The 26789-nt window shown below is 39.2% G+C and overlaps 1 protein-coding gene across 8 annotated transcripts in view; it reads left to right on the top strand.

The window, feature by feature from the left end:
* Positions 1-26789, top strand: part of TRAPPC9 (trafficking protein particle complex subunit 9) — a 460315-nt gene that overhangs the window by 37435 nt on the left and 396091 nt on the right. For all 8 annotated transcript variants that reach the window (XM_048286362.1, XM_048286363.1, XM_048286366.1 and 5 more), the window contains 4 exons: positions 7244-7370; positions 11812-11957; positions 18205-18290; positions 25446-25572. In XM_048286362.1, the coding sequence (XP_048142319.1) occupies positions 7244-7370; positions 11812-11957; positions 18205-18290; positions 25446-25572 (486 nt within the window). The remainder of the gene's footprint in view (positions 1-7243; positions 7371-11811; positions 11958-18204; positions 18291-25445; positions 25573-26789) is intronic.

Raw genomic sequence — 26789 nt, 5'->3', positions numbered from 1 at the left:
GTGTTTGATGTATAGCAGTGGCACAGTGTGGTGTAAGAATGAATATATTAAAAAAGCCTGAATGGAAATGCTTTCTGATGCGTTGGAATAAAAGACTTGGGAGATTGTATATGAAGTAAAAGGAAGCTCCTTAGAAGCCAATTAACTCTTATTCATCATGGTACCATGACCTTCACTCTTGTATTCCTGCTCCCAAAAGTTGTTAATCTGTGATACTTCTTGCTGCTTTTTTGAACTCCTGCCCTTTAAAAATCTCCCTCTGGAATTTGTATTTTGTAGCAACAAGCCAACTTATTAAATAACTTCCCTCAAACTGCTTTATTAAAAGGGTGTAATTTATCTTCTTGAATTACATGTCTTTTAGACTTCGAATTTTTTTTAGATGGAACAAATAAGTACAATGGAGTAAACTGAGTAAACTAGCAACAGGAATAAAAGATTCGTTTTCATAGATACGAAAAGCAACGATTTTTTAAGTCTCATGTTATATGAAGGAAAAAATTAAGTACTGTGAATCAAATGTTTAATATTACAGACAAAGCTGAAAGTCTCACACGTGATTTGCCTTTGCTTAGACTTGAGTGTCAGTGGGATACAGACAAAAACTCCAGCCAATGCCACAGTCAGATTCTTAGGCTACAATCAGCAGATCAATTGTTACAGTAAAATAGTGCTTTTTTATGACAAAAAAAATTCTGTTAATTTTTTTAAGGTCACTCATGAACAAAATGAAGTCTTTGAACTTTAGCCCAAAATTCCTGTCTTCATGTAGGCAGCTCTGATCTTGAAGAAGTCTGATTTCCCTCAATTAATTGAGGGAAAAGATACAGGTGGGCAAATGGAGGCACATTGCCATGTTTTTATTCCAGAAAAAAAATTCCTTTGGGGAAGATCTGCTTTAATTGGCAAGATGAAGACATGAAGAATTAGTGCTGTATTATTAAGTGCTAATTTTTTTGTACCAAAGGAAGCTATTTTAGGAGGTGCTATGTTACTAAAATTCAAATACATTTTATATGAAATTTAACAGACTCAATACTGCTCTCTCACCCTAAATTAAAATTAAAGCACTGGAATCAAGGTTGCTATTGAAATTGGCACTTTATATGGAAAAAGAAATATCCATGTTTAAAAATGGATCATCCATGTACCTTAGTGAACTTCCCCATATGATGTCCATTGAGTGTGATTGGATGTGCTATGAAAAGATGAGTAAGATAGGAGTGATACTGAAGAGATGTTTTTACAGAAGGATGGGAAAACTCAACTGTACGTAAGGAGAGAGAGCTGCCATGTTTGAATTTTAAGTTTTCAGACAGTTTTCCAGCTTTTTCAACAATTAAACCATCCTTTTCTCAAGCAGGCATTAAAATTTCGAATCCTTGTAAACCTTCCTGGCTAAATTCCTGTGATGTTGTATAACAGTATGTTGGGGAAAATGTTCTGCAGAAATCAGTGTGTTGTTCTTCCCGTCCTCTGTCTCTGACTTTCCACACAGAATCCAGAATCAGAGGTGTTTAACAGTTGTGCCATTGTATCTGCGAATATTTACAGAACCTACCTTGCCCAGCAGCAGCTTTGCAGCAGTCCTTAACTTCATTTATCAATGTAGAAGTGAGCCTAATTTACTCCACTTTGTGTAGAAGTTGGACTCCTGGTACTCCTTAACATGAAAAAATTATTACTGATTTCAGTGGTTTACAGACTGGTTTTGTGTGTACAAAATATATTTTTTAGTATTGAAAGTATGCATGCAGACATTTGAAGTTCTGAGATATGGTGGAGAGCCAGACACTGAAATTTTAATGGTGTCTTTATGAACTCTGTCTTCAGCTATGTTGATTTTTTAAATGAGGTTTTAACAAGAAATATTTTTGTTCAAACTGGCTGGGCCTTCATGTGTACACATTTTAAATAATTATTAAAAATCTTGTAATGGAAGACTGTGATGTGTTTAGTCAGTCTCTTCCCATTCTTTTTCTCTGTGGCAGTCACTTTAGAAGCTGAAAACATTCTGCTTCTAAAAGACAGCTATTTTTATTAGTCTAAAATACTATTTTCTTCCCCATTCCTTCAAAGTTAGCAGTAAATTGAGAACTTAGTTTTCGAAGATGAGCTATTACACAGCAAATAACTGAATCCTTTGTGTGGATGGAGTCAGTCTCTTTAATATAGTTCATGATGCTCTATTCATGAAAGGAGGTCTTAATCTCTGGGTAGCATAGATTAATTATTTTCCTGTAGTTTCTGCTCTTTTCTGTGTCAAACAGTGAATTTTATTTGTCTCTGCTGTGTTTATTTAGAGATTTATGTTGCTTGATTTCTTAAAGAAATGGGATTCATACTCTCTGCTGACTGCCAGTGCCTTTCTCCGTAAGAACAGCTTTGGAGTCTGTGTCGGGAACACACACATTTATTGCACTAGACAATGTTGGGATGAACACCCAGGGTTCCTGTGTTGCTTTCAAAGCAGCTTGTTCAAGTATCAGATTTCTGAGCAGTTTGAAGTTGTGGTTTCTTGCTCCATGTATTTTTCAGAAAAATATTAGAGGTGTTGTTTGTTACTAAAACTGTAGAAAGTGCCATCACCCAATCCCCATCAGAGTTAATGGGGTGGAAAAGCAGGTGGTGCTGCCTGCAGATGAGCTGCTCTGTTCTGCTGAGCTCCCACAGCCCAAGTGCTGCAGGAGTGGATTGATCGTGCAGGTCTTGCTGAGGTGCTTTGCTCACACCTCTGTCCTGGTCGAGCTTGGGAAGGGGGATGGCCTGAGTACACAAATGTGGTGCTCCCTGTCCGTCTGCATCTGCCCCAACCAGAGCTCAGGCACTACCTGAAAGGGTCTGAGGAGCTCTGCACACCCCTGCAATCTGTGATTAACTGCAGAGTAAAAAGCGTGTGGTGGTTGCTGTCCATGAATACTCAACTTACACTGCAGCTTTTGTGAGGGTCTTAATGTAGTTTGTGGCCTTTTTGAAATTCTTTAGACAATACACTATGTCTTGATAGTAGGGAAGCAGATACAGACTTTTTTTCTTATCTAGTTGTCAAAAGGCTCACCAGGTAATTTTCATTTTTTGTGTGTGTGTGAAGGAAATATCACAGAATAGTTTGGGTTGGGATGGACATTAAAGATCATCCCTGCCATGGGCAGGGACACCTTCCCCTAGACCAGGTGGCTCCAAGTCCCATCCAACCTGGCCCTGAACACTTCCAGGGATAGGACAGCCACAGCTTCTCTGGGCAACCTGTGCCAGGGCCTCACCACCCTCAGTAACTAGTTTTTTCCCTAATACCTTATCTAAACTTGCCCTCTGTCAGTCTGAATCCATTTCTCCTTGTCCTGTCACTACATGCTCTTGTAAAAAGTCTCTCTCCATCTTTCTTGTAGGCTCCCTTTAGGCACTGGAAGGCCATATCTATGTTTATGGGTGCAAAAACTACTTTTTCTCTTGTTTTTTTTTTTTCTGTCATTAGACTGACTTTTCTGTCTTGTTATATATTACTATTAATTTATTAAGGAAATGTTTGAGTCTTTCCTGAAAGAGTTGGGTCGGGACTGCTGCAGGAACGCCCCTCAGACTTCTTCTTTGTGACCATTATTCAGTGTTTTCAAGGGAGAAGGAAAAATCTCAGCCAGCACAAAGCACCCTGGGCAATGAGGGCTTTTGTTAAAATGTTGATTCTGCGCCTATCACTGAGGTAAAATTGAAGTCAGAAGGTATTTAGCTATTTGTTTTCAATATTTTAGTGAGCTGCATGAGGAAATGAAGTTGTTCCAATGTGATTGGTGGGTCAGACATGAAATGTTCCCTTTCTTTATTCCACCTGGCTCTAGGTGTACTGCAAGGGACACCATGATGTGATCAACACAACTTCAACCAGTTGTTGCCAAAGAACAAATGCTGCATTTTTACTATTTGCCTTAGTGTTCAATGGGTAGTGCCTGAATCTGAGTACAGCTGTTTTAAATTTTTTCAAATATTAAAGAGCTAAAATCTACAGTTAAAGCAATTGTGTTCTCATTTTCTGTGTTATCTGCCAAGACATGAACTGCTGTTTGTGTGATACTGTTAAATCACAGTTGCTAAAGGGCTTAAAAATGTTAGTCTATAACTGACCTTCTGTCCTGTCCTGGTCTGATTTTTTCAGTGGCTCCATTATTGTGAAATACTGCTCCACATGACTGTGAAATGAGGAGAAAGTTGTCTTTTTCACATTTAGTAGCTTTTAATCACTAATGGTTTCTGACTGTGCACCTGAAGCTCTCAGATTTTTGTGTTCTCATATTAGAAGAAGGTTTGAAGCAGCTTGGACACAAACCCAATGCTCGTTATGTTGTTGTGAAGTAGTTAAGCAATGAAATTCCAAGAATATGGGTGGACTTGCTACATTTCCGGTGGTCAGAAGCAGTCAAAACCAATTTGGTATGCAATGGGGAAACTACCATGGGGTTATACTGATCAAACTGAGCAGAATGTGTTCGAGTGCCAGTGCTGACAGTGGCTTTGCTCAGCTTTATTTGGTTACAGCCATTCTGTGATCCTGGTCTTTCAGTGAGTCTGGAGAGAAACTGCGGGGAAAAAAATTGTGAACATAGTTAATCCAGATGAGAAAATAAGCTGTCACTCCTCACTCAGTAAATGAGTCTCTAATACCTACACAACAGTATCCAGTAGTGCTCCCAGCTGCAGGACAGGCTTTTAAAGCTGTTGAGGTGAATTCACAGGTCACAGGATCAAGTGGTGGTTGCCTTCCTGCTGATCTGTACAAGCATGAAGGCACCAGATGGGTAAAGACCTCCAAGAGCAGCTGGTTTTTGTCTCTTCGAAAAGGTAAGTGCTGGTGATAACAGTCACAGAAATCTCCTAATTGTGGGTCAGGAAGGCGGTTGAGGAGTTCAAGGCATCCTCCCAGGAGATTCTATCAGAACACAATGACAGGCAGCCAGAAGCTGTGAGAATTCAGAGCTGCAATTGTTGTAGCAGGTTTTTGGTAACCATTAGGCCACACAGATCAGGGAGCTGAGGTGCTCCTCGAGGGAGAAGGCTCCAGTGTTTGCTTTCAGAACTGGCTCTTGGGCAGGATCAGGCAGCTCTTTTGCATCGTGAATACTTCTCATTGTGTCCTGCTGATGTGGATTCCTTCAGCATCTTGGCTGAGATGTGGTGCTAAGAAAAGGAACAGAGCTGCTGGCCTGGCAGCCAGTGTTTAAAGCTGTGCTTCACACCACATCAACATGGAAAAATGGTTTGGTTTAGCTTTGTCTTCCCAGAAAGTATATGGAGCTGCTACCATGGAATCACCGCACGACTCAAAAATCTGTAAACAAATTCTTTTTACAAATGGCAGCCTGCTTTCTTCGAGCATGTTTCACACTAGGGAATGAGCCAGTGCTCTGGAATGACAGACCTTCGGTTTCAAGCACAATTAAGCACATTCTGTAGTGTTACCTTCATCATGTCTGGTAGCTGTGAAGATTTCCATCTCGCTGGAATCTGCTTGCACTATGTGCCCTTGCTCCTAATATGGCAAATAACCTGAAATTTTGATGGTAATACTCAGCCTTGAACCATGACAACTCCTGACTGTGCTGTACTGCTCTGAGTGTATGTGGATGTCTAATTAATGTGGTTTTGGGAACATTTCCTACAGGCAATTAAACTGTGGGGAATGGCTCAAGAGACTGTTCAGTGAAACATAGATACAAACAAGGCAATTTGTCAGTTATGTGGCATTAATTCCATAGTGAAGGGGATTATAATCAATGTTTATTTGCTTTGAAGGAGTACACACTTGTGGCTGTAGAACTCACAGACCAAGCTGGATTGATGTGGGCAGTACAAGCATTGCTGGATGTTTGCGCTTTTCAAGGGCCAAGATGGTGTTTTAGACAGGTTTTGGTATTTTTGGCATGGTTTACAGGATGTTTCTTTCACATTTTTCTCACTCCTCCTTCTCACAGCTGCTATGCAGCATTTTTTACCCTTTCTTAAATATATTCTCAAAGAGGTGCCACCAGCATAACTGATTGGCCCAGCTTTGGGCAGCAGCAGATTTGTTTTGGAGTTGGCTGGAATGGGCTCTATCATGGAGATACCCTGGTGTCTTCTCCCAAAGGCCACCTCTTGCTACCAAAAGCTTGCTGCATTACCCAGTACACCTGTCTAAGCAGTTTTTTTGGTACTACTAGTGATAACTACTTGTTATCACCCTCCCCTTTCCTATTTAGTTTTACCATTGAGTATTTTGATCTTTTAAGTATTTCCTAGAAACAGTTTAGATATTGAATAATTATTTTTATTGGTAGCACATACGTGGAACAGCCTGGTTTAGTGGAAGGTGTCTGTGCCCGTGGCAGAGGGGGGTGGTTGGGGTTCAAGGTGCCTTCCAACATTCTGTGAATGTTCATTTTAAAATAATACAGGTCTTTTCAGCTGCCTCATTCTTCCTTCTAAACAAACACTCTCAGGCTTTTGTCTGTTTGCAGACTCCCATTTCATCAGAGAAAGAGGTAATCATAGAATCATAGAAAGGTTTGGGTTGGAAAGGACCATAAAGATCAAGTATAATTTTGTGCTGAGGCTGTGTATTTCCAAATAGACTTTTTTTTTTTTTCTGGAGACACAGATACATTGTTGAAAATAATTGCTGGATAAAGCTAATAAGCAGTCATTGCACATTCTTGAAGATAACCCCAATGATATATATTTATTTGAATGTTCTTGTACTTTTAAGCAAAACCAAAGAAAACCTTTCTTACCAGTTGTTATAATTTAGTAGCGTAACACAGTACAATTATTTTGAGGATTAGATGGTTTTCACACAAGTTAACATTGAAAGTAATTTGTTTCTCTTCATTGCCTTTGATATTATTTCATCTAATGTTTCAGAGCAGGGCCTGTTCCCATAGAATGCTACTATTAATAATATGTGTGAGGCTGATTGCTTTGTCTGTATTTGAAGGTTTAATAGATGAAATTGTAGAAACTTGTACTTTGACAGTAAAAAACCTAACAAAAGTAAGTATAGACTGGCACTTGAAAAATTCTGAGAAATCTACCAAACTCTTTTCCTTAAGGTCACTTAATAATATTTGATCCATCTGTTGAGGTTGAGCTTAACTCCAAGTGCTGAATGCAGAAATTAGTTGGCGTGCCATTAGAGTTATTTTGTACAAGAAAAGGCTATAACCTCATCATAATTAAATGTGAGCTTGAAATAATTTTAAATTTTATTTTCTAGAAAAGAAAGATGTCACGCAGAGCTTGGAAAGCTACACGGCAAAATGCCCTGGGACAATGGAAGTCATCACTCTTCCAGATGGTTTGAAGCTACCTCCTGTTCCCTTCACCAAATTGCCTATCGTGAAGTAAGACCAGAACACAATCTTTGACTTTTTCACAGTACCTGTCAAATTTTAAAGGATACTGAAAGGATGCAGTCATCTCACTTTATGCATGTTGATCACAGGAACATGAAAAAATCCCAAAATGTCAAATTGTTTTGAGAAGCTCTTGAGCAAAAATAGAGCCTTTGACCAGAAAATACTTCGTGGCCTTTAGTTTCAGAAAGAGATAAGTTTTGTTTTTTGAAGAACTGTCCTTCAACAGTGTCTTGGTTTGAAAGACAGGTGTCTGCTAAGGAAGGCAGGAGCCTCCCTTGGAATGGCAGATGCGACCCCCTTTCCCTCCAAGTAATTATAATTTTGAAATCAAGGGGCTTTTAGGCAAAGATATGGGAAATAGGAATAACAGTTTTTTACTATTATATATATAACCAGTCAAACAAACAACAATAACCATGGCAGTAACAGCAAACAATCACAAACCCAGTGCCAGCCTTCTCGGCTGTCAGGCCCTTTCCCCTCGGGTGCAGTTCCGCTCGCAGCCGGCAGGGGCGCTGGCGGCTCCCGGTGAGCAGGGCAGGTGCGATGGTTCCCCCGCGGCTGCAGGGGGCGCTCCGGAGCGAGCTCGGGAAACCCGCGGCACCGGTGCCCTGGGATCCCGGGAAGGGATGGAACAAAGGCTTCACAAACCCCTGGGCAGCCGATCCCGGTGTCCAGCCGGACCCTTGGGAACAGCAGGCTGGAACGGCAGGCTGGAACAGCAGGGACGATCACAAATCCCGGGTGGCAGATGAGATGTATCCAAACAGGGAACCCCCCGGAGGTCTGGGCAGGCAGGGCGAGCACGGCTACAACGCAGCGAAGGCTCGAAGCAACGGCGGGGGCAGGGCGGCCACAGCCCGGCTCCCATAGGGGCAGGGAAAGGTGGCCTTGGGATCCCGGGGTTTTTCTCTGGCAGAAGGAAAAGCAGCCGAAGAAAGCAGCCTCTCTCTCTGTCCAAGCACCGGGGACCGACTGCCCGCACAGCCAGGTGAAACAAAAGAGTAGCCAGATGCACCCCACTTCAGTGGCTAGCTCTTTGTTTTTCTTAAGTACCCAGCCATTTGTCCCCCTAGCAACATGTATGGGGAAAATTCCTTTAACAGAAAAAAAAAAAACCAGGAGAGCTCCTAAAACCCCAACGAACAGTTTCTTAGTCAATTGAAGTAAAGTATTTTGCTGAGATTTTAGTTGGATACTTGATCACTTCAGTACTGAAGATCCATAAGTTGGATGCGGTCTCCATCCATGGAGCTTGGAACTCACCTGGAACTGATGCTTTTTGTTACTCTCCCTTTCCAGATGCTGCATTTTCGAGCTGGCACCTTCACTGGCCTATTCTAAATCTCAGTTCCTTTCTGTGCCCAGGCGCATCATACAGTCAGGCTAATGAATTATAACTTGTTTAGGTTAAAGCCTGGCATGAAGCATTAGAGAGAGTCAGAGAGAAAGCAGCCACTGGGCATCAATAATAGAAGACTGAAAGAAAATCTTTCCTTTTTGAAGGAAAGATAATGCTATTCAGAAAAGAACATGCTGAACTGTGAAGAAAATTCAAGTCTGGAAGATGAGGCAAATGCTGATTGAATCCTTTTTTATAGGAGTCATGCATTTAGAATAATGGAATCAGAGAACCATGGAATAGTTAAAATTGGAGAAGACCTTTAAGGTGATCAAGTCCAACCATCAACCCAGTATCACCACCATGTTCACCATTAAACCATGTCCTCAAATGCCACATCCACACATTTTTTCAACACTTCCAGGGATGGTAACTCTTATCACCTCCCTGGGCAGCCCCTTCCAATGCTTGACAACCCTTTCCATGAAGAAAATTCTTCTAATATTGAATTTAAACGTCCCTTGGTGCAATTTGAGGCCATTTCCTCTTACCCTGTCGCTTTTTACCTGGGAGAAGAGATTGGAAGAACAGGCCAGGCAAAACTGTGGCAAGAGATTCCCATGACTTCAGTGGGAGAGACTTTGTGTCATTTAAAATGTTTTGTATGCTGAGAGAAGGGGACAAACACATTCACTTGCATTAGCAACTTGTCTTGACCTGGCTGGGCTTAGAATATTGGGAGTACTTGCTTCTGTTTTGCCATGGGGAGGGCAACCCAGCATCAACTTATTTAACATTTAAGAATTGCTTCTCCTCTCCTTCTCCTTCTTGTCTTTTCTATAAATCCATAGCCATAAAAATTCATAGTCCAATAAAATTGTGTTTAGATATAAAGCCTCTGGTTACATCTGCTCAGCAGATCTGGTGGTGTAGAGCTCTCCAGCCCATTGGGAACCAGCTGTGCTGCAGGACTGCAGAGCTCTCTCAGCTAAATTGTGCTAATTTTTGTGACATCAATTATAAATGTGTGGAAATGTCATTTTGATCAATGTTGAATAACTTCAGCTTATGATTCAATCCATGCTAGAGCCCTCTAGAAACACACATTTACTGATGGGGATGACTTCTATTTACTGTTGGCATTTCATGGTCTATGAGTTTAATCCATTTCATGTGGGGTGCTTATTTTGCATGTGGATTTCTTAATCAAAATACTGTCAGACATGGAAATGCCACAGTGAAATAGGATCGCAGTGGCACTGTTACCTTTTCTCCCCAGTACTTCAAAAGCAATAGACGAGATTTGGCATGACAAAACCTTTGTATTCTGTTACTCATGTTCATTATGAAATCATCTTCTAGTATTTTCTCAGATAACAAATGCATTATTCCCATTTTTATAATTTACCTGTGTTAAAGGTAAATGTCTTACTAATATACTTAAAAGCAGAAAATTTTCTTCCTTTTCACCACTGCTGCTTTTAGTTGTCCTTACATACTTTTCTTACTACTTCAAATTTACTCAGTGACAGTTTTTCCCTTCCCTCTGTTTACTTAGTATAGTGAGGTCTCTTAAAAAAATATATTTTCCTTTCCCCTCTAAGTAAGGTTGTTTTTAATTAACATTTTCCAAATACAGGATTTTGATCTTCTGGGTAGCTAGTGAAATTAGTTAGTAATTCTTAATTGTCACTCATTTGCATTCAGTGGTGTCAGGCCAGGGGACATGACTGAAGCTTTTCACACAAAGGAATTAAAAAATCTGCCATGTTCTATGTCTGACCTGTGAGGGTACAGCTCTCTGATACGTGGTTGAAGAACTTTCCTTCCACTGTCATGCATTCAGGTAAAGCAGGTTATCCACCAGTATTTATATAGTAACTATGAAGGAGCCAAAGCACTTTTCGCTGTATATAAAATACAATTCCTTTTTGTTACCTCTTTATCAAATTCAATGTTTCTTTCCTCAAATAAGTATAATTCACATTTTTGCTTTAAGTTGCATTCTAATTTGTAAAAAAATTCTATCAGAAGAGGTTTTAAATTATGAAATATCAGGGGTCTCTTACAATTTCTTTCTTATTCCTCAGGTTCATTGTCTGTGATTTTGCATATGATCTCGATGCTGACACTAAGTATCACCAACACATAATATATGGATGTGATTTATTTCTTGTTCCAAACTACTTTTAGTGTTATTTAGTAATTCTTATCAGGTGTTTTGTTTCACAGAGAGAACTTGTCTCTGTAGTGCTACTCTTACAGCTTCATTATTTTTCAGGAGAAACATATTATCTTGGTTTCTTGTGTGCCTACTTTCTCTTAGTGTGATATTGATATATGTTTTTTATTGTGCTGAGTTCCTGATTTGAAGTAATTAGGTGTCCTACAGGTTTTTATAATGCTGCTGATTTTACTGAATATTCACCAATTTATTGCTTGTTCATCTGCCCAAAATTTCATCTTTAATTTCCCTCAGCATTGGAAGAGCAGTGATTTCCTTGCATGGCATTGTAGGGAATTGAGTCCAACAGGGATGTAATCTAATAAATAATTTGTTTTCTGTCTATTTGTAATTTCTTTCTGGTTGTTTAACAAACCTACTCAAATTTCTGGGATATTTCCTTCCTTCCTTCCAGTAGCAACTCTGCATTTTCACTGTATTGAAATCAGCTTTATTAACTGTGGAGAAGTTTGTTTATTTGTGTTATGTTGTCCAGTGAAATTTTGTCTGGATTCTAGTTTGGATTTAAGTTAAATATTCAGCTGCTTTCTGCACTGGAGTTGTGGTTCAGACTGCACTCAAAAATTAATAGCTGGATTTCAGAACACTGTTCTGGCTAATTTTGGTTTTGTTGGTTTCTACAGAAGATTTTTGCCTTTGTTTCCTGAGACCTTTCTGAAACTGCAGTTTCCTTGGGTTGGTGTTACTTCCTTTTGTATTGTAGATGTTTGCTTCAAGTGTTCCATTTCAGGTATTTTATTCTCAGACTGACATTTCATATTTATCAGTTCATTTTTAACAGAGTCACCTGTTATAAAATAGAATAAATGAAATAATTAGAAATTATTTTTACTCAACAGATCTGTGAAGCTCTTGAACCTCCCAACCAGTCTCCGACCTCACAAAGTGAAAAGTTTACTTGGTCAGAATGTATCAACCAAAAGCCCCTTCATATATTCTCCAATTATTGCACACAGTCGTGGGGAAGAACGAAATAAAAAAATAGGTAAGAACAATTTGCAGTATTTTCTGTTACTTTGTTAAATGAGAGAATCCTCTGTGGTCAAGGAAAGCAAATCTGAACATTGCTGTCTTTTATTTGACATAACCAGTTCTTTAGCCTCAAGTCCTGAAGGAACAAATCTTTTTTCTCGGGGGCACAGTTTCATATTCAAAAGAGGAATAAAGTCTCATAGGTGATAACACTGATTTTTGAGAAGAGATAAACTAGTTTTATTTCCTTCTCAAACAAAAGAGAATTCAGGGAAAACTTAGTTCTGACATGCTCTGCTTGGCAGCCACCACAGTTTCAGTGCCCTGAGCAAAATGCACTGTCGTGGTTTTTCCTTTTCCTATTCTGATTTAACATAAACTCAGAATGCTGAACTGTCTGATTAGTCCCTTTTACTTAAGGACAGTTCAGACAAGAAAAAGTTTATAAACCCTGTTAGGAATATTAGTAATTTTCTTTTAATAAAGATTATAAAGCTTTTCAGTGCAATAATCATGCCATTGAAAAAGATTAGAGGTTTGTTGAAATCCTGGATTAAGTTACAAATATTGGTAGTTCTTTCTGTTGCTTCTGTTCATATCACGTGTGTGGTAATTTTTACCACAGGCATTAATGTCAGCACAGAAAAGATTAGCGTGCCCGTGGAACAGAACTGATCGTAAAAACTTCAGAAATTTGCAGCGTGTTTTATCTTAACTTGGCTCCTTGTTCATTTGGACTGTGCCTGGCCTGCAGGGCCAGTTCTCAGAGAATCTCTGTGTGGTTTCCTCATTCCAACATATGTGGGCTATGCCCCTGCTGAGGACCCTCATTATGATTAAGGTGATATCCCTCACCCTGGGAGGAAAATAGGCATGTTTTTTAGTTGGGTTTGTGGTGATGCGTATTTTCAGTAAATAGCTGAAACAGGAACAGTTGGGATATGCGGAGGCAGGGATCATTATCTGGCAGTTTGGATGGACTTGGCTCAGTGTGACTTTGCTGCAGCACTACTTCAGTTTCAAAAGAGAAAGGATAAATTTAAAAAATGTACACATAGGGGAACATCTTAAAGTGCTCTCTTGATTTCTCTTAATAATTTATTGGAAGTTTGATCACTATTAAATTTTCAACATTTAATCTCTTAGCTATACTGTATCATGTTTTTTTTCATTTAAATAAAGCCTTACTCCTAGTTTTGTCACACAGTTGTATAATGCAGTATTTTCATTCCTTGATGGATACAAAAGGAACCTGCATTTTTGAACTGGTTAGGATCTGTTTCGGTGCTTTGTGTACTGTAGGAGATTTACATTTTTACAGTGAACTTTCTTCTTCTAGGTTTTTATTTAGCCTGAGATGTCTGACTATTTCTGATCCTGTACAGCGTTTGTCTTTTGAAGTATATACACATTGCAGTCACTGCTAAAAGCCTTTAATGTTTTAAAGTTCAGCGAACAAAAGAAAATAGAAAATAAAAGCAGATACTTCCTTTGAAAGAAGCTGAGGAATTATTAACTTCAAAATTAATGAGAGTATTTTAATGGCATGTATTTAACATTAATTAAAAACAACAATAACAAATGAACTGTTTTTCTTACATGGAGATACTACTCCATATTTTGGTTAAATTATTGTTTTACAGCAAAGCAAATCAAGCACTGACAAACCAAAGGGAAACAAAAGCCATTTAGAAAGTCTTGAAATGTTTTCAGCTTTCAACTTGATAAGCTTTTCTGATTGGAAACAATAACAGGGATAATTATATTCTAGTTAAATTGCTTTAATAGCATGCTAGTTGTGAAAAATAAACCTACTGATTTTTGACATGAAGTGTTTTGTTGGTTTTGAGTGCTGATAGTCTAAAGCAGAAGGAATATATAATACAGTTCTGTTAGTAAATCCAGCAACTCTGTCATACCTGTATTAGCTGATACAAATATAGCTCATTTTACCTTTTCTTTCAAAACCTTTTCCCCCAAGGAAACAATTCTGTAGCACTGCCCTGGCACATTTTTCACAGGGGATTTCAATCTCATCTCAAAAACCTGTATTGATTCAGACTCCATCATGTCCCTGGGGAGGTTGTTCCACTGAATCACTGTTCTTACTGAAACAAAAAAAAAATTAATAAGAAAATAAAACCTGTTTCAGTGCAACTGGTGTCTGTTACTCTTGATCTTCTTCCAGTGACTCCTTGTGAGGAAAGAGCTTCTGTCCTCTTTGTTGCAGCCCTTTAAGTACTGGAATATTGTGATGATATTGGCCCTGAGCCTTCTCTTCACCCCAGAGAAGAGATCTCACTCCTTTATTCTTTCCTTATCAATTGGGTTCCCCTGTCCTTTGATCACCTTTGTGGTGCTACTTGGGATCCTCTCCAGTCTGTGTCTTTCCCAACTGTGGGGATGTCGTGGTTTGACACTGGCCCCATGCCAGGCACCCAGGAGAGCCACTTGCTCACCCTCCCCTGCCACAGCTGGGCAGAGGAGAGAAAGAAAAAAAAAATTTACGAACACTTCATGAGTTGAGATAAGGACCTGGAGAAACACTTCAAGGGCAGAACAGGCTTAACTTAAAGTTACAAAGTGAATTTATTACTAACAGAATCCGAGGAGGATAATGAGAAGTAAAATAAGACCTTAAAAATACCTATTCCCCCCAGCCCCTCCCTCCTTCCCACAGATAGCTCAGGGAGACAGGGCATGGGGGTCTGGTCAGTTCATCACCGAGATTTCCTTCCACTGCTCCGGGAGAGGAGTCCTCCCCTGTGAGGCTGTGGGGTCCCTCCCACGGGAGACAGTTCTCTGTGAACTTCCCCGCCGTGGGTCCGCTCTCAGGAGCAGCAGCCACACTGCCCCTGCTGCAGTGTGAGCCCCTCCCACGGGCACACAGCCCTCCCAAAACTGCTGTGCCATGGCTCTCTCCTTCCACAGGGTCCAGTGCTCCAAGGCCAGGCTGCTCCAGCCTGGGAGCAGGGCCCTCTCTCTCCACCGGGTCTCCCACTGGATCACAGCCTCCTCCAGGCATCCACCCGCTCCGGCACGGACACCTCCTCCACGGGCTGTGGGTGGATCTCTGCATTCCCCGGGAATCCTCACGGGCTGGGGGTGGATCTCTGCATCCTCCGTGGATCCCCAGGGGCTGTGGGTGGATCTCTGCATCCCCCGTGGATCCCCAGGGGCTGTGGGTGGATCTCTGCATCCCCCATGGACCCAGGGGCTGCAGGGGCACAGCTGCTTCACCATGGGCTGCACCACGGCCTGCAGAGGCACCTCGGCTCCGGCGCCTGGAGCACCTCCTGCCCCTCCTTCTCCACTGACCTTGGTGTCACCGGGTTGTTTTCCCTCACATGTTCTCACCTCCTCCTCTTCTCTGACTAGAAGCAAAAACTCCCTGACTTTGTTTGGATTTTCTTCTTAAATATGTCATCACAGAGGTGTTACCAACCTCTCTCATTGGCCCCGTTGTCGCCAGCAGCATGTCCACCTTTCAGAGCCATCAGAGATTGGCTCTGCTGGACATGGTGGAAACTTCCAGGAGGTTCTCACAGGAGCCACCTCTATGGCCCTCCTGCTACCAAAAACCAGGCTGAGCAAAACCAATAGAGGGGACCAGAACTGGACACTGTGCCTGACAAGCACAGGTTATAGTAGAATGATCACCTCTCTGTCTCTGCAGGGGAGAAGCAGATGGACTCAGAACCCAGCAGGGTGATGAGCTGAGGGACTGTTAGTCAGAGGTCTGTTACAGGTGAAGGATGGAACCAGGTTACTGCACGTATCAGGAGGAAGGTTCCTTCCCCTCCTCAGAATTTTACAGGTAGGACTGGCACCTTCTACAACAGGGGTGAGGCTCTGGAATGAGAAGGCCAAACACCTGATGAGGTGGGTGAAAGTCCTTCTGGGACAGAGGGGCCTCCTAAAGCAACACCACCTGGAGCCTGCATCAGAACCTCCTCTGTTAACAGAGAAGGGTGGTTCTAACAGGAGATTCCCTCCCTTCTAAGGGGAGCGGAGGGCCCCATGTGCAGACCAGACCCAACTCACAGGGAAGTCCGCTGTCTCCCAGGGGCTCAGGTAAGGGACATTACTGGAAAATTCCAGTCTAGAAAGACACTCTGATGACTGTCTCGTGTTGGTTGTTCAGACTGGCAGCAACAAAACAACAAAGAGAAGTCTGAGGCCAATCAAAAGGGACTTCAAGGCCCCTAGACAGTTCATGGAGGGATCAGGAGCACAGGGAGTGATTTCCTTGATCCTTCCAGTAGCATGGAATAATATTGATAGGAACAGGCAGCTCCGTTAGGTTGATGCATGGCTCCGAGGTTGGTGTCAATGGAAAAAATGTGGGGTTTTTTGACCATGGGATGATCTATAAACACCTGGCCTGCTGTTACCTGACAGGATGAGTCTTTCTCAGATGGGAAAAAGAGTTCTAGCACAGGAGCTAGTGGCACTCATGGACAGAGCTTTGAACTAGCTTGGAAGGGGGAAGGGGACAAAACCAAGCTCTCCAGTGATGAGCGATGGGATTTTGTGCCAAAACTTGAGGATCCTAAAGGGATCCTTCAATCTGCTTTACAAGGTACCACACCTGAAATGTTTCTACACTGATGCACACAGCATGAGGAACAAACACCAGCTGGAAGCTTTGGCCCAGTCCCAGAGGTTTGACATCATTGGCATAAATGAAACCTGGTGGGACGAGTCCGGTGGCTGAAGAGCCCTGTTGGATGGTTGTGTTTTCAGAACAGACAGTCCACAGTGTGGTAATTATTAGAATGTGGAGATTCAGGACTGCAGTGCTGCTGTGCTACTGCAGGTGCCTCTGTTGCTGTAGTAAACCACGATGGTTAACTCTGTACCTGTGCAGAGCAGTCACTGGCTGTTTTGGGGGCTGCAGAATGCATAAGACATCATGGACACTAATAAGTAATTAAATAAGAAATGTACAGAGTGTCTCTTACCATGGTGAATTTGAATGTTTTGTTTTAATCAACAGTTTTGCTTTTCAGGTTTCAGTAAGATAACCCATTAACATCTGTGGATGTATGTGTTTAATTTCCACTAGCATTAATTGGAGTTAAATATTTGCATTAAGTATATCTCCCTTGAGCTCTCTAATATTGCTTGCGAAATGTAATCAGATAGTAAATGATTGTGAATGTACAATTAGAGTACAGATGGCTTCAACTGTGCTTTAAAGTCTTAATATTGATAATCCAGGTTTTTGCTGGACATTTCCTAATACTCTAGTAAAAAACTGTTAGCAATGTATGTTAAAATCATTGGGTAAACTAGTAAAAACGAATCCATGTATGTTATAATTCAGCTTATAATCATGATTTATTTAACAAAGGTAATTAAACCACCTTTTGTTTACTTGGACTGCAGATCCTCAGCTTGCAGGGAGAATCTTGCCACATTGAACTTCAGGTGCATGTGGTTCACTGTGAGAAATCTGGAAGGTAGACAAGAACTTGTGGGCTGAAAAGATTATGAAGTGCTGATATAAAGTAATCTTTCTGCATTGAACAATTACTCAAAATTTACATCTCTGCTGCTGACCTTCATAATCTCCCACAGAACCACAGAATTACAGAACGGTTTAGGTTGGAAGGGACCTTAAAGATCATCCAGTTCCAACCTCCCCTGCCATGGGCAGCCTCATCTCTTTAAATTATGAAACTCAAGAAAATATTAAAATTGTCAGAGTGAAGTATCTTTAAAGTTGAACATGTCTCTTATGGTGAGATATAAACTGCAAGTACATCTTTTTACCTGACACACTTTACTTCAGTGTCTCTTTATATACTCCATATCATCAGCTGTGTCTATAGGAGGACTTGTAATTTCCTTCTTCCTGGTGTATTTATTTCTAACCTGGTTGATTCTTATGCAAGTCTCCAATATCAAGGCCCTGTGTGCTCTACCTAACTCCAAGTATGGAAGCCTTTAAGTGTTGAACATGAAGAATGTGTTTAAGTAGTGTTTTGAATTGATGCCTGAGTTAATTTTGCCAATGAAGCATTGGGTCCTTAGAGCACTATTGCTGTGTTAATGAATGTTTCCAGTCCTTTAACCTATTCCTTTGCCTGGGATTTACAGCTTGTGCTGCACAATGCTCTTGAGTAGTACTTGGGCTGTTAAGATTATAGAGAGATATTAAGCACTATAGCAATCTGACTGCTCAGCTGCTGTTATTTTTTTATAACACTATGATTAGGTAATTCCTGCCTTAATTCTGTGATTATTTCTTGTAGACTTCCAGTGGGTCCAGGGAGATGTATGTGAAGTTCAGTTGATGGTGTACAACCCTATGCCTTTTGAGCTCCGGGTAGAAAACATGGTATGCATCTTTCTAAATCTTCTCTTTCTGCTATTTTTATGAAGAAGAATCTCATTTAGACTTCCAAATATGGTTTTCTATAAATACTTTTAAAAGGTGGTTTAAGCCAGCATAACCTCAGTTTAACTGTGTAGTGTTGTCAATTTTCTCATATTTGTTGGTGATGAGGTATTGAAAAGAAAAATCTCTGCCACTCAGAGTGTTTAAGTGCTTTACTGGCACTGACCCATAAATCAATTCTGAACATTTCTGCATTGAACAGAATTCCTGCTATGTGATTTACATATACTGGTTTTCAAGTAATAATTATATCCTGAAACCTAATAATTATTGTACACTTGCTCCTGTAGTTTAAAAGCCTGCATTCATCCTTCCTTTGCAAATTCCTGTTTTGACTACAATTTAAAAACCTGATGAACTAAAATAGTTAGGTCTGAGAAGCTTTGGGTTTTAATAAAAACTACAGCTCATGGATTTGTTGTTCCCAGTGATTTATGTTATTTGAAAACACTCTAATGTCAGATGATCAGAAGGGAGTGAAAAAAAGGCTAAACCACTGGAGAAATATGTGAGGTTAGAAGGATCAAGCCCAAGCTCTCTACTGCTTCAGTTGGTTGCTTGCACTGTATCCCGAAAAAAAAGGCAGTTGTGGTGGATTTTTTTCTTCCCCTTCTTTATTCCAACTAACAGGATTTATAAAAAATTGTTACCCATTTAAAGGTTAAAAGTTCTCTAACTACCAGACCAACTTAATAGCCACTCAGTCCTAATCCAGCTTTTTCCTTTATTGTTAACTGTTCTTACCTTTAATATTGGTTTAAAAATAAATCACATCTCTTAGAGCCTATTGTTCTGTCAAGCTAATTGAATCAGGGTACATTTATTTGCTCATGATTTTTGTTTGGGTTTTGTTTTTATTGATATGTCTGCTGTGGTGTCTGGTCAAGCAAGTTGACCTAAATTACTGATAATAAACCACATATAATGAAGTGTTTTTCCATGGGAAATGAACATGCCCAAAGATTTTGTTTTTACAGCACAATAAAATTAATTTTTGGAAGCTTACATGCCACTTTCTCCAGCAGCATTTTCTCTCACCCTCACAGAAGTACTCAAATTTTTAAGGAATTAATAGAAAAAGTAGTTGTAAAGCTTCACATCAGAAAGGTCTCTGTGGGAATTAATTGATTAAGAACATTTTGATTTACAGTCTAATTTGTATTGTGTAAGAAATGATGTAGTTATATATTTTAAAAACTTGGACAGTTTCTTAATGAGGAAATTTCTTCCAAGTGCTTACACACACTCAAGAACTCAGAATGCAGTTATTTGCATAGATCTGCACAACATCCATTCCCTGAGCAATTGAGCTGTAGTATCACCAATGCTTCTCTTCACTGTTGTCGTGATAAAGTTCTGTCTTGGAATTAACACTGAATTCCAGTTCCAGTGGTAAGCACAAGAGGAATTAATTTGCAAACTAGATGCAAATAATTGAAGTGATTAACGTAATCAGAAATTCTGCTCTGCACAAATGTGGGCTCACTGGAAGAAATTGGTTGATTTTGGTAGATTTGTCTGCAGTATCAAGACTGTAGCAAGTTGAGGAAAGTGCCTGCTCCCCTGGATTTGGAATTCTAGAGACAATTTCTTTGGAATTGAGGCCAGTTTGGAGCTCCCCAAATGACAGAAACACTGACATCTGTTGAGTCTGTAGAGGAGAAGAATATTGGAGTAATTCCTACTGCTCTCCTCAATCCCAGGATGGGAAAGTGCAGTAAAAATGGGAGTTGGGCTCTTCCCAGAGATGCCCAGTGTAAGGTGAGAGTCATAGGAAACTTTTGTTATAAAAACCCTCTCTTTTTCCAAGCATGAGGGGGATCATACACTGGGACTGGATGTCCAGATGGGACCTCCATCTTCAGGAATCTTTAAAACTTGAGTGAACAGGATGTGAAAAATCTTAACTACTACCAAAGTTAGCCCTGTTTTGAGCACTGGGCTAAACAAGATAACCTCTACCCTTTCCTTCCAACCTAAGTTGTTGATTTTCCAGTCTCATCTGTGAACTTTCTAGAATGTGGGAATAGATATTACTTCATCATAAGAATAAACTCTTCTGTTTTCATTTTAATAATTCAAAGTGTTGTTTAATGTTTTAAAAGGGTGTGTTTTATTATTAACATGTACTCATGCCTGCAGTCTCCATACCTTTTTCTTGTCTGATTTCTCATCACGTATCACATTCTTTCAGATTATTGACTCTCACAGACTCAGTTGCATATCCAGCATGTCCTTTTCTGTCATTTAGTGGCAGTTTCAGCTTGTTTGTCCCACAACTTTTGTCCTTCTGCCTGACTCAGCACCTCACCTTTGCAGGATGACTGCTCATTCAGGCCTGTTTCCAATCTTCCTTGAGTTTGCCATTGCTTGGTTTCATTTTTCTTTGTCGTTTTCATGGTCCACCATACATCCATATGTAACTGTCCTGAAATCTATAATCTTACTTCTTTTTTACAATTTTCCTCTTTCCTTCAATTTAGGTTTGTTTGTTTTGATAGATCACTCATTCCATGTTAAATGAAATCCAAGCTTTTGCCGTGGTACTTTTCCTACTATGTCTTTCTGTTTGTTGAATTTCTGTTGTGATGGTAAACAACTTAGTATTGAGCACAGGTTGTTAAGGAGAATGATTCCCCATGAAAAGGCTTTCTGAGCTTTTTCATTAATTGAAGTATTAATGCTGAGTCCATGTAGGTTAATTGAGGTGTGCTTAAGTAAAAGGCATTGAACTTCTAGACTTGACATGAGGCTGTGGACACAAGACTTTGATTAGTGTAGCTCAGATGATAAACCCTGAAAAATCAATTTTCTTTGTTGTTTTATTTTATTGTTCTCAAGGATCTTGGCCCATCTTTGTTGTTTTTACTCTTTATTTCCTGTCATGAATATTTTTGATTTGGGACTCTCATGAGGTATTTATTCTTCATTCTTGCCTGATTTCTGTGTTCCTTTTCTGTCTTTTTCTATTTCTTGTTTCTGTTTTGTCCATATAGTTAGAAGGCTGATCCAAAGAAAGGTGCAGTAGTGTTTGTAAAATGACAAATGTTTAATTATGGAGCATGGAAGTGATTGGGTCCCACAACTGTGTGAGTCAATAAAGTGAAGTAGGAGAGATCTTGGGGCTGATCAGAACAAATGCTTTAATAAAACACTGCAGATAGCTTAGCAGAATGAGAGACAAAAATGAGCCTTACTAGAATTGGCTGTGATAGATTAGACAGAATATTCTTGCCGTGCTGGTGCTGGAGCTCAAGTCACCTGGAGATGGGATGTTCAGCTGTAAATAAGTGCCACCACTTGGCCTTTTCTGCCAAGAATATTGATTTCTGTACAGACTTGTTCAGGTACGTGAGTGTTGGCCTCCAGCTCTTTTGTAGTTTGTTTTGCAGTTTCTGCCATTACTTTGGTTTTCTATGCAGGAAAAAATGACCTTCACATTTCAGGCCTTCAAAAAAATCCAAAAAATTCTGGGAAATCTCCAGTGGATTTATTCTGTATCTTGAGACAAATGCTTAAAGCAGCAAACCACAGTACAGTGTGGTGAGATCTACTACTAAAATACATGTGAAGATGCAGTTCAAAATACGTTAAGTTCTTTAAGATTTTAACTACTTTTTCATCTTTGTTTATCAAGTTTACTATTAAAACCAAGAAAAAAAAGCTGAGAAATTTTGAAGCAATGTAACATATTGAGGGAAAGCATTTTCTCTTCTACTGTAGAAAATACAGCCATGGTTCCAAGAAAGCTACAATATCTACAGACAGTGTAAACCATACTTAATAAATAGATATCAAGAAACAAAAATATACTACCCTAACCCATGAGAATATTGTAATTTATAATATTTAGTCTTTATTCAAGATTTAAGTATTTGTTCTGTAGTTCTCCCTCTGTTTGGACCTGTATTTAATTGAACACGATTAAGTGTGGTATTTTGATTAATGATGCTTTAAAAATGGCTGTTGCCTTTTTCTTTTTTTTTTTTTTTTTTAACTTCAAAACTGTGCTATTAGGCCAGAGCTCTATGTTGATGTTTAAAAATACCATCTAAAATTGATGGTTTAAATTGTTTCCATCAGCTGCTCTTTCCTGAGTTCCCATCTTTTGCTGTTTCTGCCATCTTGAGAGAATATTTACTTATTGCTACACTGCATTTAATGGAGACTGTATTAGTCAAGAATGTACACAGAAAGGTGAAGGGGGAAAAAGAATAAAAATAGTTGTGTTTGGTGTTTTTCTAAGTCTGCCTAAAACAACCATATTAGAAATAGTAGGAGAAATTTCCCTGTAAATAAATATTTGACAGTTTTTGTGTAAAGTATTTGACAACATCGTATACAAGTATGTTCAGCATGAAAACTAACTCTGAAGGTCGTGTTACTTTAAAAAAAGAATGATTGCATTTTGGGATTGGTAAGTAAAGCCTAAAAAAAGCAGTTACATACTCATGTTATTTTAACAGCATCCCCAAATGCTGCCATTTACATGCAAGTTGTTTTGTTCCTCTAAAACTAAAATGAGATTTGAAGTGATTGAAAGACATGCTGTGATAAAAGCATGCATATATTCACTCTAAGACAATTTAAATTGGTTTGTAAGAATACAAAGAAATGTAAACATTTTTCCTGTGTGTGTCACTCATACATTCCCTGGAGGAAACCTTGGATTTGGATGATCTTTTCCTATAGGGTCACAAAGAGAAATGATTACTAAGTGATGACTAAATGATTACTAAGTATTACTACTTGAAATAACGTATAAAACTCTCAGGAGAAAAAATCTAACACATCTCCCTACTTTTGGTGGTGTGGCTGATATGTTTTGTTTAATGGATGTGAGAGTACTTCAGCCTTGATTAGGCTTTCACTGTTAAACTGCGAAATTTTAGGCACCAGGGGGCAATGTTGGGCAAATATTGCAGCAGAATCGTCCGATTCAGCAAATTACGATCTTGAAATCGTCTTTCAGACGTTCTAAGATATGTTACTGTCTTTTAAAACTGACTTGTGTGGCCTAAGTTTTAACGGTAAGTATATTGATTTCAATTTATGTGTGGAAATCTGAAGTCTAGTTGATTTTTTAATATATATTTTTTTCCCATTTCAATGAGTTTTAATGCTTTCTTAATATCTTTACTTTTAAAAAATTGGAAGTTTTACTGAACAGTAGAAGTCTGAAAGTGGGGGAATTGAATGCTGATTTCTTCTTTTTGTATTAGTGCACTTCAGGCTCTTCAGTTTCTAGCCCAGGCATGTGGCCATAGTTTAGTGTGTGCTTAGTGCAGGTGTTTTGGCATTTGCATTGTGTTTGTTCTTTAAAAAATCCCTTTGTTTTCATGGTTTGCATTATATATTAGAGAATATTTAGGGGTCTCTGTCAGTTTTGTTTGTTTACATTTGCTACAGCTGATAGTAAACAATATATTGGAGGGCTTGTGGGTTTTTTATCACTGATTTTGCAGGACTTTAAGTCCTTGGATGAAAGTTTTTAGTTGAGGTGAATCCTGAATAATTCAAATGTATTTGAATATTAGGCCATTTGAATATAGGTGATAGATCGATGGTTTTGAGACTAAAATAAAAAAGCTTTCTGTACCTGTTTTAAAAGTGAGTTCTGGAGAGTGTATGGGGTCACCTTTTGTTTGTGTTTTAAGATTTGTTTCAGCTAAAGCAAAAGCAGCAGGACTACATCAGTGTTGAAGTGAGAATGTTCATCCCATTTCTGTGGGGTGAATCCCACTGGAAGGATTAATGTGGGAATCAAAAAGTCTGAGTGCTCTGGTACACTGGGTGGTGAATATATAGAAAGACAAAGTTAGGTTTTACTTATGTTTTTGTGGAATGTTTCCGACAGCTGAAGTCTCCACATGAAATGGGAGGAAAATGAAAGTTCAGTAGAAATGAGGGTGTGACAGAGTATTTACTTACAACTCAAGTAAAATGGTGAAATGGAATTTTGTGCAGTCTCAAGGACAGAGTTCTCTAATGCAGTTTTCCACAAAGCCAGAGTAGCTTTGGGTGAATTAGCTGTTGCCTCAAGACTGTCAAGTCTACAAAGAAGTAATTGCTAGGACAAAGATTTTACAGATTTTGTGTATGTTATGTGTTTTTCTGTGGCTCAAACCATGAGTTTTTTTCATCTGTCTTCACAAAAGTAGCATGTTCCTCTTTAATAGAGTTCTCAGTTCTCATGAAGCATCCACACGGAGTTGAGATTTAATCCAGTTGTGCTTACTGCTTTACTTGATGGAGCTCTTTGTGTAACATCTTTATTTAAAAATAAAAATAAATATGTGTATAGGAAAACAACTGGTAACTTTCCAAAATCAAATTTACTTTCAAGAGTACATTCTATGCTCAAGCATCTTAAATTCATTAACCAAGCTTAAAGAAAACTTGCAGTCTACTAAGAACAGTAATGCTGTGTTCAGAAGTTTCTTAAATTTTTTTTTTTTTCTGCTTAGTTTCTTGTTTTGTCTCATGTTTTAAATTTAGGATGCTAAAAGATTTCTCTGACACTAAAGGAGTAACTGCAGGCATTTAGGCTTGAGAGGAGATCAGTTCAGCAGCTTTATTCCAACTCACTGAAATGTTTAGGTTGGATGGTTAAGCTAAACTTCTTCTGTTATCTGTAAATAAAAATATTTTTTTCCCCTTAGAAAACATATTTTGGCCAGGTAATTAAAGCTAAGCAAGACCTGCTATTGATGTTTGATTTTCACTGCCCAAAATCTATCACATATTCAAGTTGAAGTCACAGGTACAATTAAATGTAGGTACAAAACAGCACTATGCGGATGATATCTCTGACTTTTTTACTGTGCTTGGGTATAAATTTTTATTAGTTTTTCATACATCATTCCCAGCTCAGTTCCTGAAACATGTTTCCATGTTGAATACAAATCCTGCTGTAATTCTGGATGCACACTGCAGTCACTGCGACTTGAACCCCAAAATAACTGCTATGAGTAAATTGGAATAAATCATAAAAGTTTGGCTGATGTAATGCATGGGATTAAAATATAAGTATGTAGCATAAAAATGTAAGTGTATATCATAAATGGATTTATCTGTGTAACGTGTTTTTTTCAGGGTCTGTTGACAACTGGAGTAGAATTTGAATCTCTCCCTGCTGCCCTTTCCCTCCCTGCAGAATCTGGTCTCTACCCTGTGACTCTTGTTGGTGTTCCCCAAACCACAGGGCAGATCACTGTCAATGGTAAGAGATGGCTCCAGTCATTCTGCGTGGGCAAAACAACCTGAGTTTTACACCTCTGTGGCTTGCATGGCTTTGTTTGCCACGTGTGTGTTCACCACTCTGAATTCTCCTCAGTAAGTAAAGGAAAAAAGCAGAAGAGGGAATCTGTTCCCTGTACCAGGCTTCATTAAAAACAGCCTGATGAATCACTTGGTTGCAGCAGCAGTAACAAGCACATTCTTGGAGTATCTCATGTGTGCGAGGACGAGGATAATGAAATCCAGCTCCCCTTTATTAATGCTTTCATTTGGAAAGCTTCTGAGGAGGATTACTTGAACTTTTTTCTTGAGAATGCAGAAGATAATCTTGCAGGGTTTTTTTTTTCCTTAATTAATTGTGTTCATGTAAGATTACAGAAATTTTTGCCGATTGCTTCTGTGGAAACAATTTAGCCAGGGTGTATGGCCTGTTGCAGTCAAGATATCATTTCCTTAATAAGCCTAAATAAAACAGTGTTTGTAGTAAGGAAGAAAATTAAAGACCTTTTACAAAAGATGAGCAGACCTAGAAAAGGAGGCATATGTGGAGAGGATGGATTCAACATGTAGTAGGAGTGAATCATCTTACCAAATCACATTTTTAAATATGTCTTCCTGGAATACAAAGTTAGGATACAGGATAAGAACCATTTTAGTAAAGCTAAACACTAAAAGATTATGGCTTTGAACTTGAAGAAACTCTGTTCTCACTGAATTTTTCTTAAGTGCTTTTGTGTCTGCTCATAAAACAATTTTTCATGTGATTTTTTTTTTCCCCAGAAACTATTTCAGTGAATACAGAATAGCATCAAAGCATTCAGAACATTTGTACTGTAGTTGTCTCCTTTGAGTTCCACGTACTAAAAATGTATTGCAAGTAGAGGAGTTGATTTCTGTACTTGGCAGCTTTTTGTGTGTCAATGTATCAAATTTTCCTTCAGATATAACTCATAAATACTGCCTGGTAAGGAATCAGTGGAGAGGTATTTTTCTACTAAATTGAACTTTCAGAAGTTGTGGTCTTCTGTGGCAGGTGTCTGTGTTTATGCATGCATATTTTTTCCATCAATAATTTCCTTTAGGATTCTTTTCTCCTTCTGGATGCAGTTGAGATTCTTTCCTATAAACATTTTTCTGAGGAAATAGGGAACGTATGTTGGAGGTTGACATGTTTTATGTGCACCAGTGAATTTGGTGATG

Source organism: Corvus hawaiiensis, chromosome 26 (assembly GCF_020740725.1).
Source record: "Corvus hawaiiensis isolate bCorHaw1 chromosome 26, bCorHaw1.pri.cur, whole genome shotgun sequence".
Classification (NCBI taxonomy): Eukaryota; Metazoa; Chordata; class Aves; order Passeriformes; family Corvidae; genus Corvus; species Corvus hawaiiensis.
The sequence above is the reverse complement of the archived record's forward strand: the minus strand, read 5'-3'. Positions and strand labels throughout refer to the sequence as shown.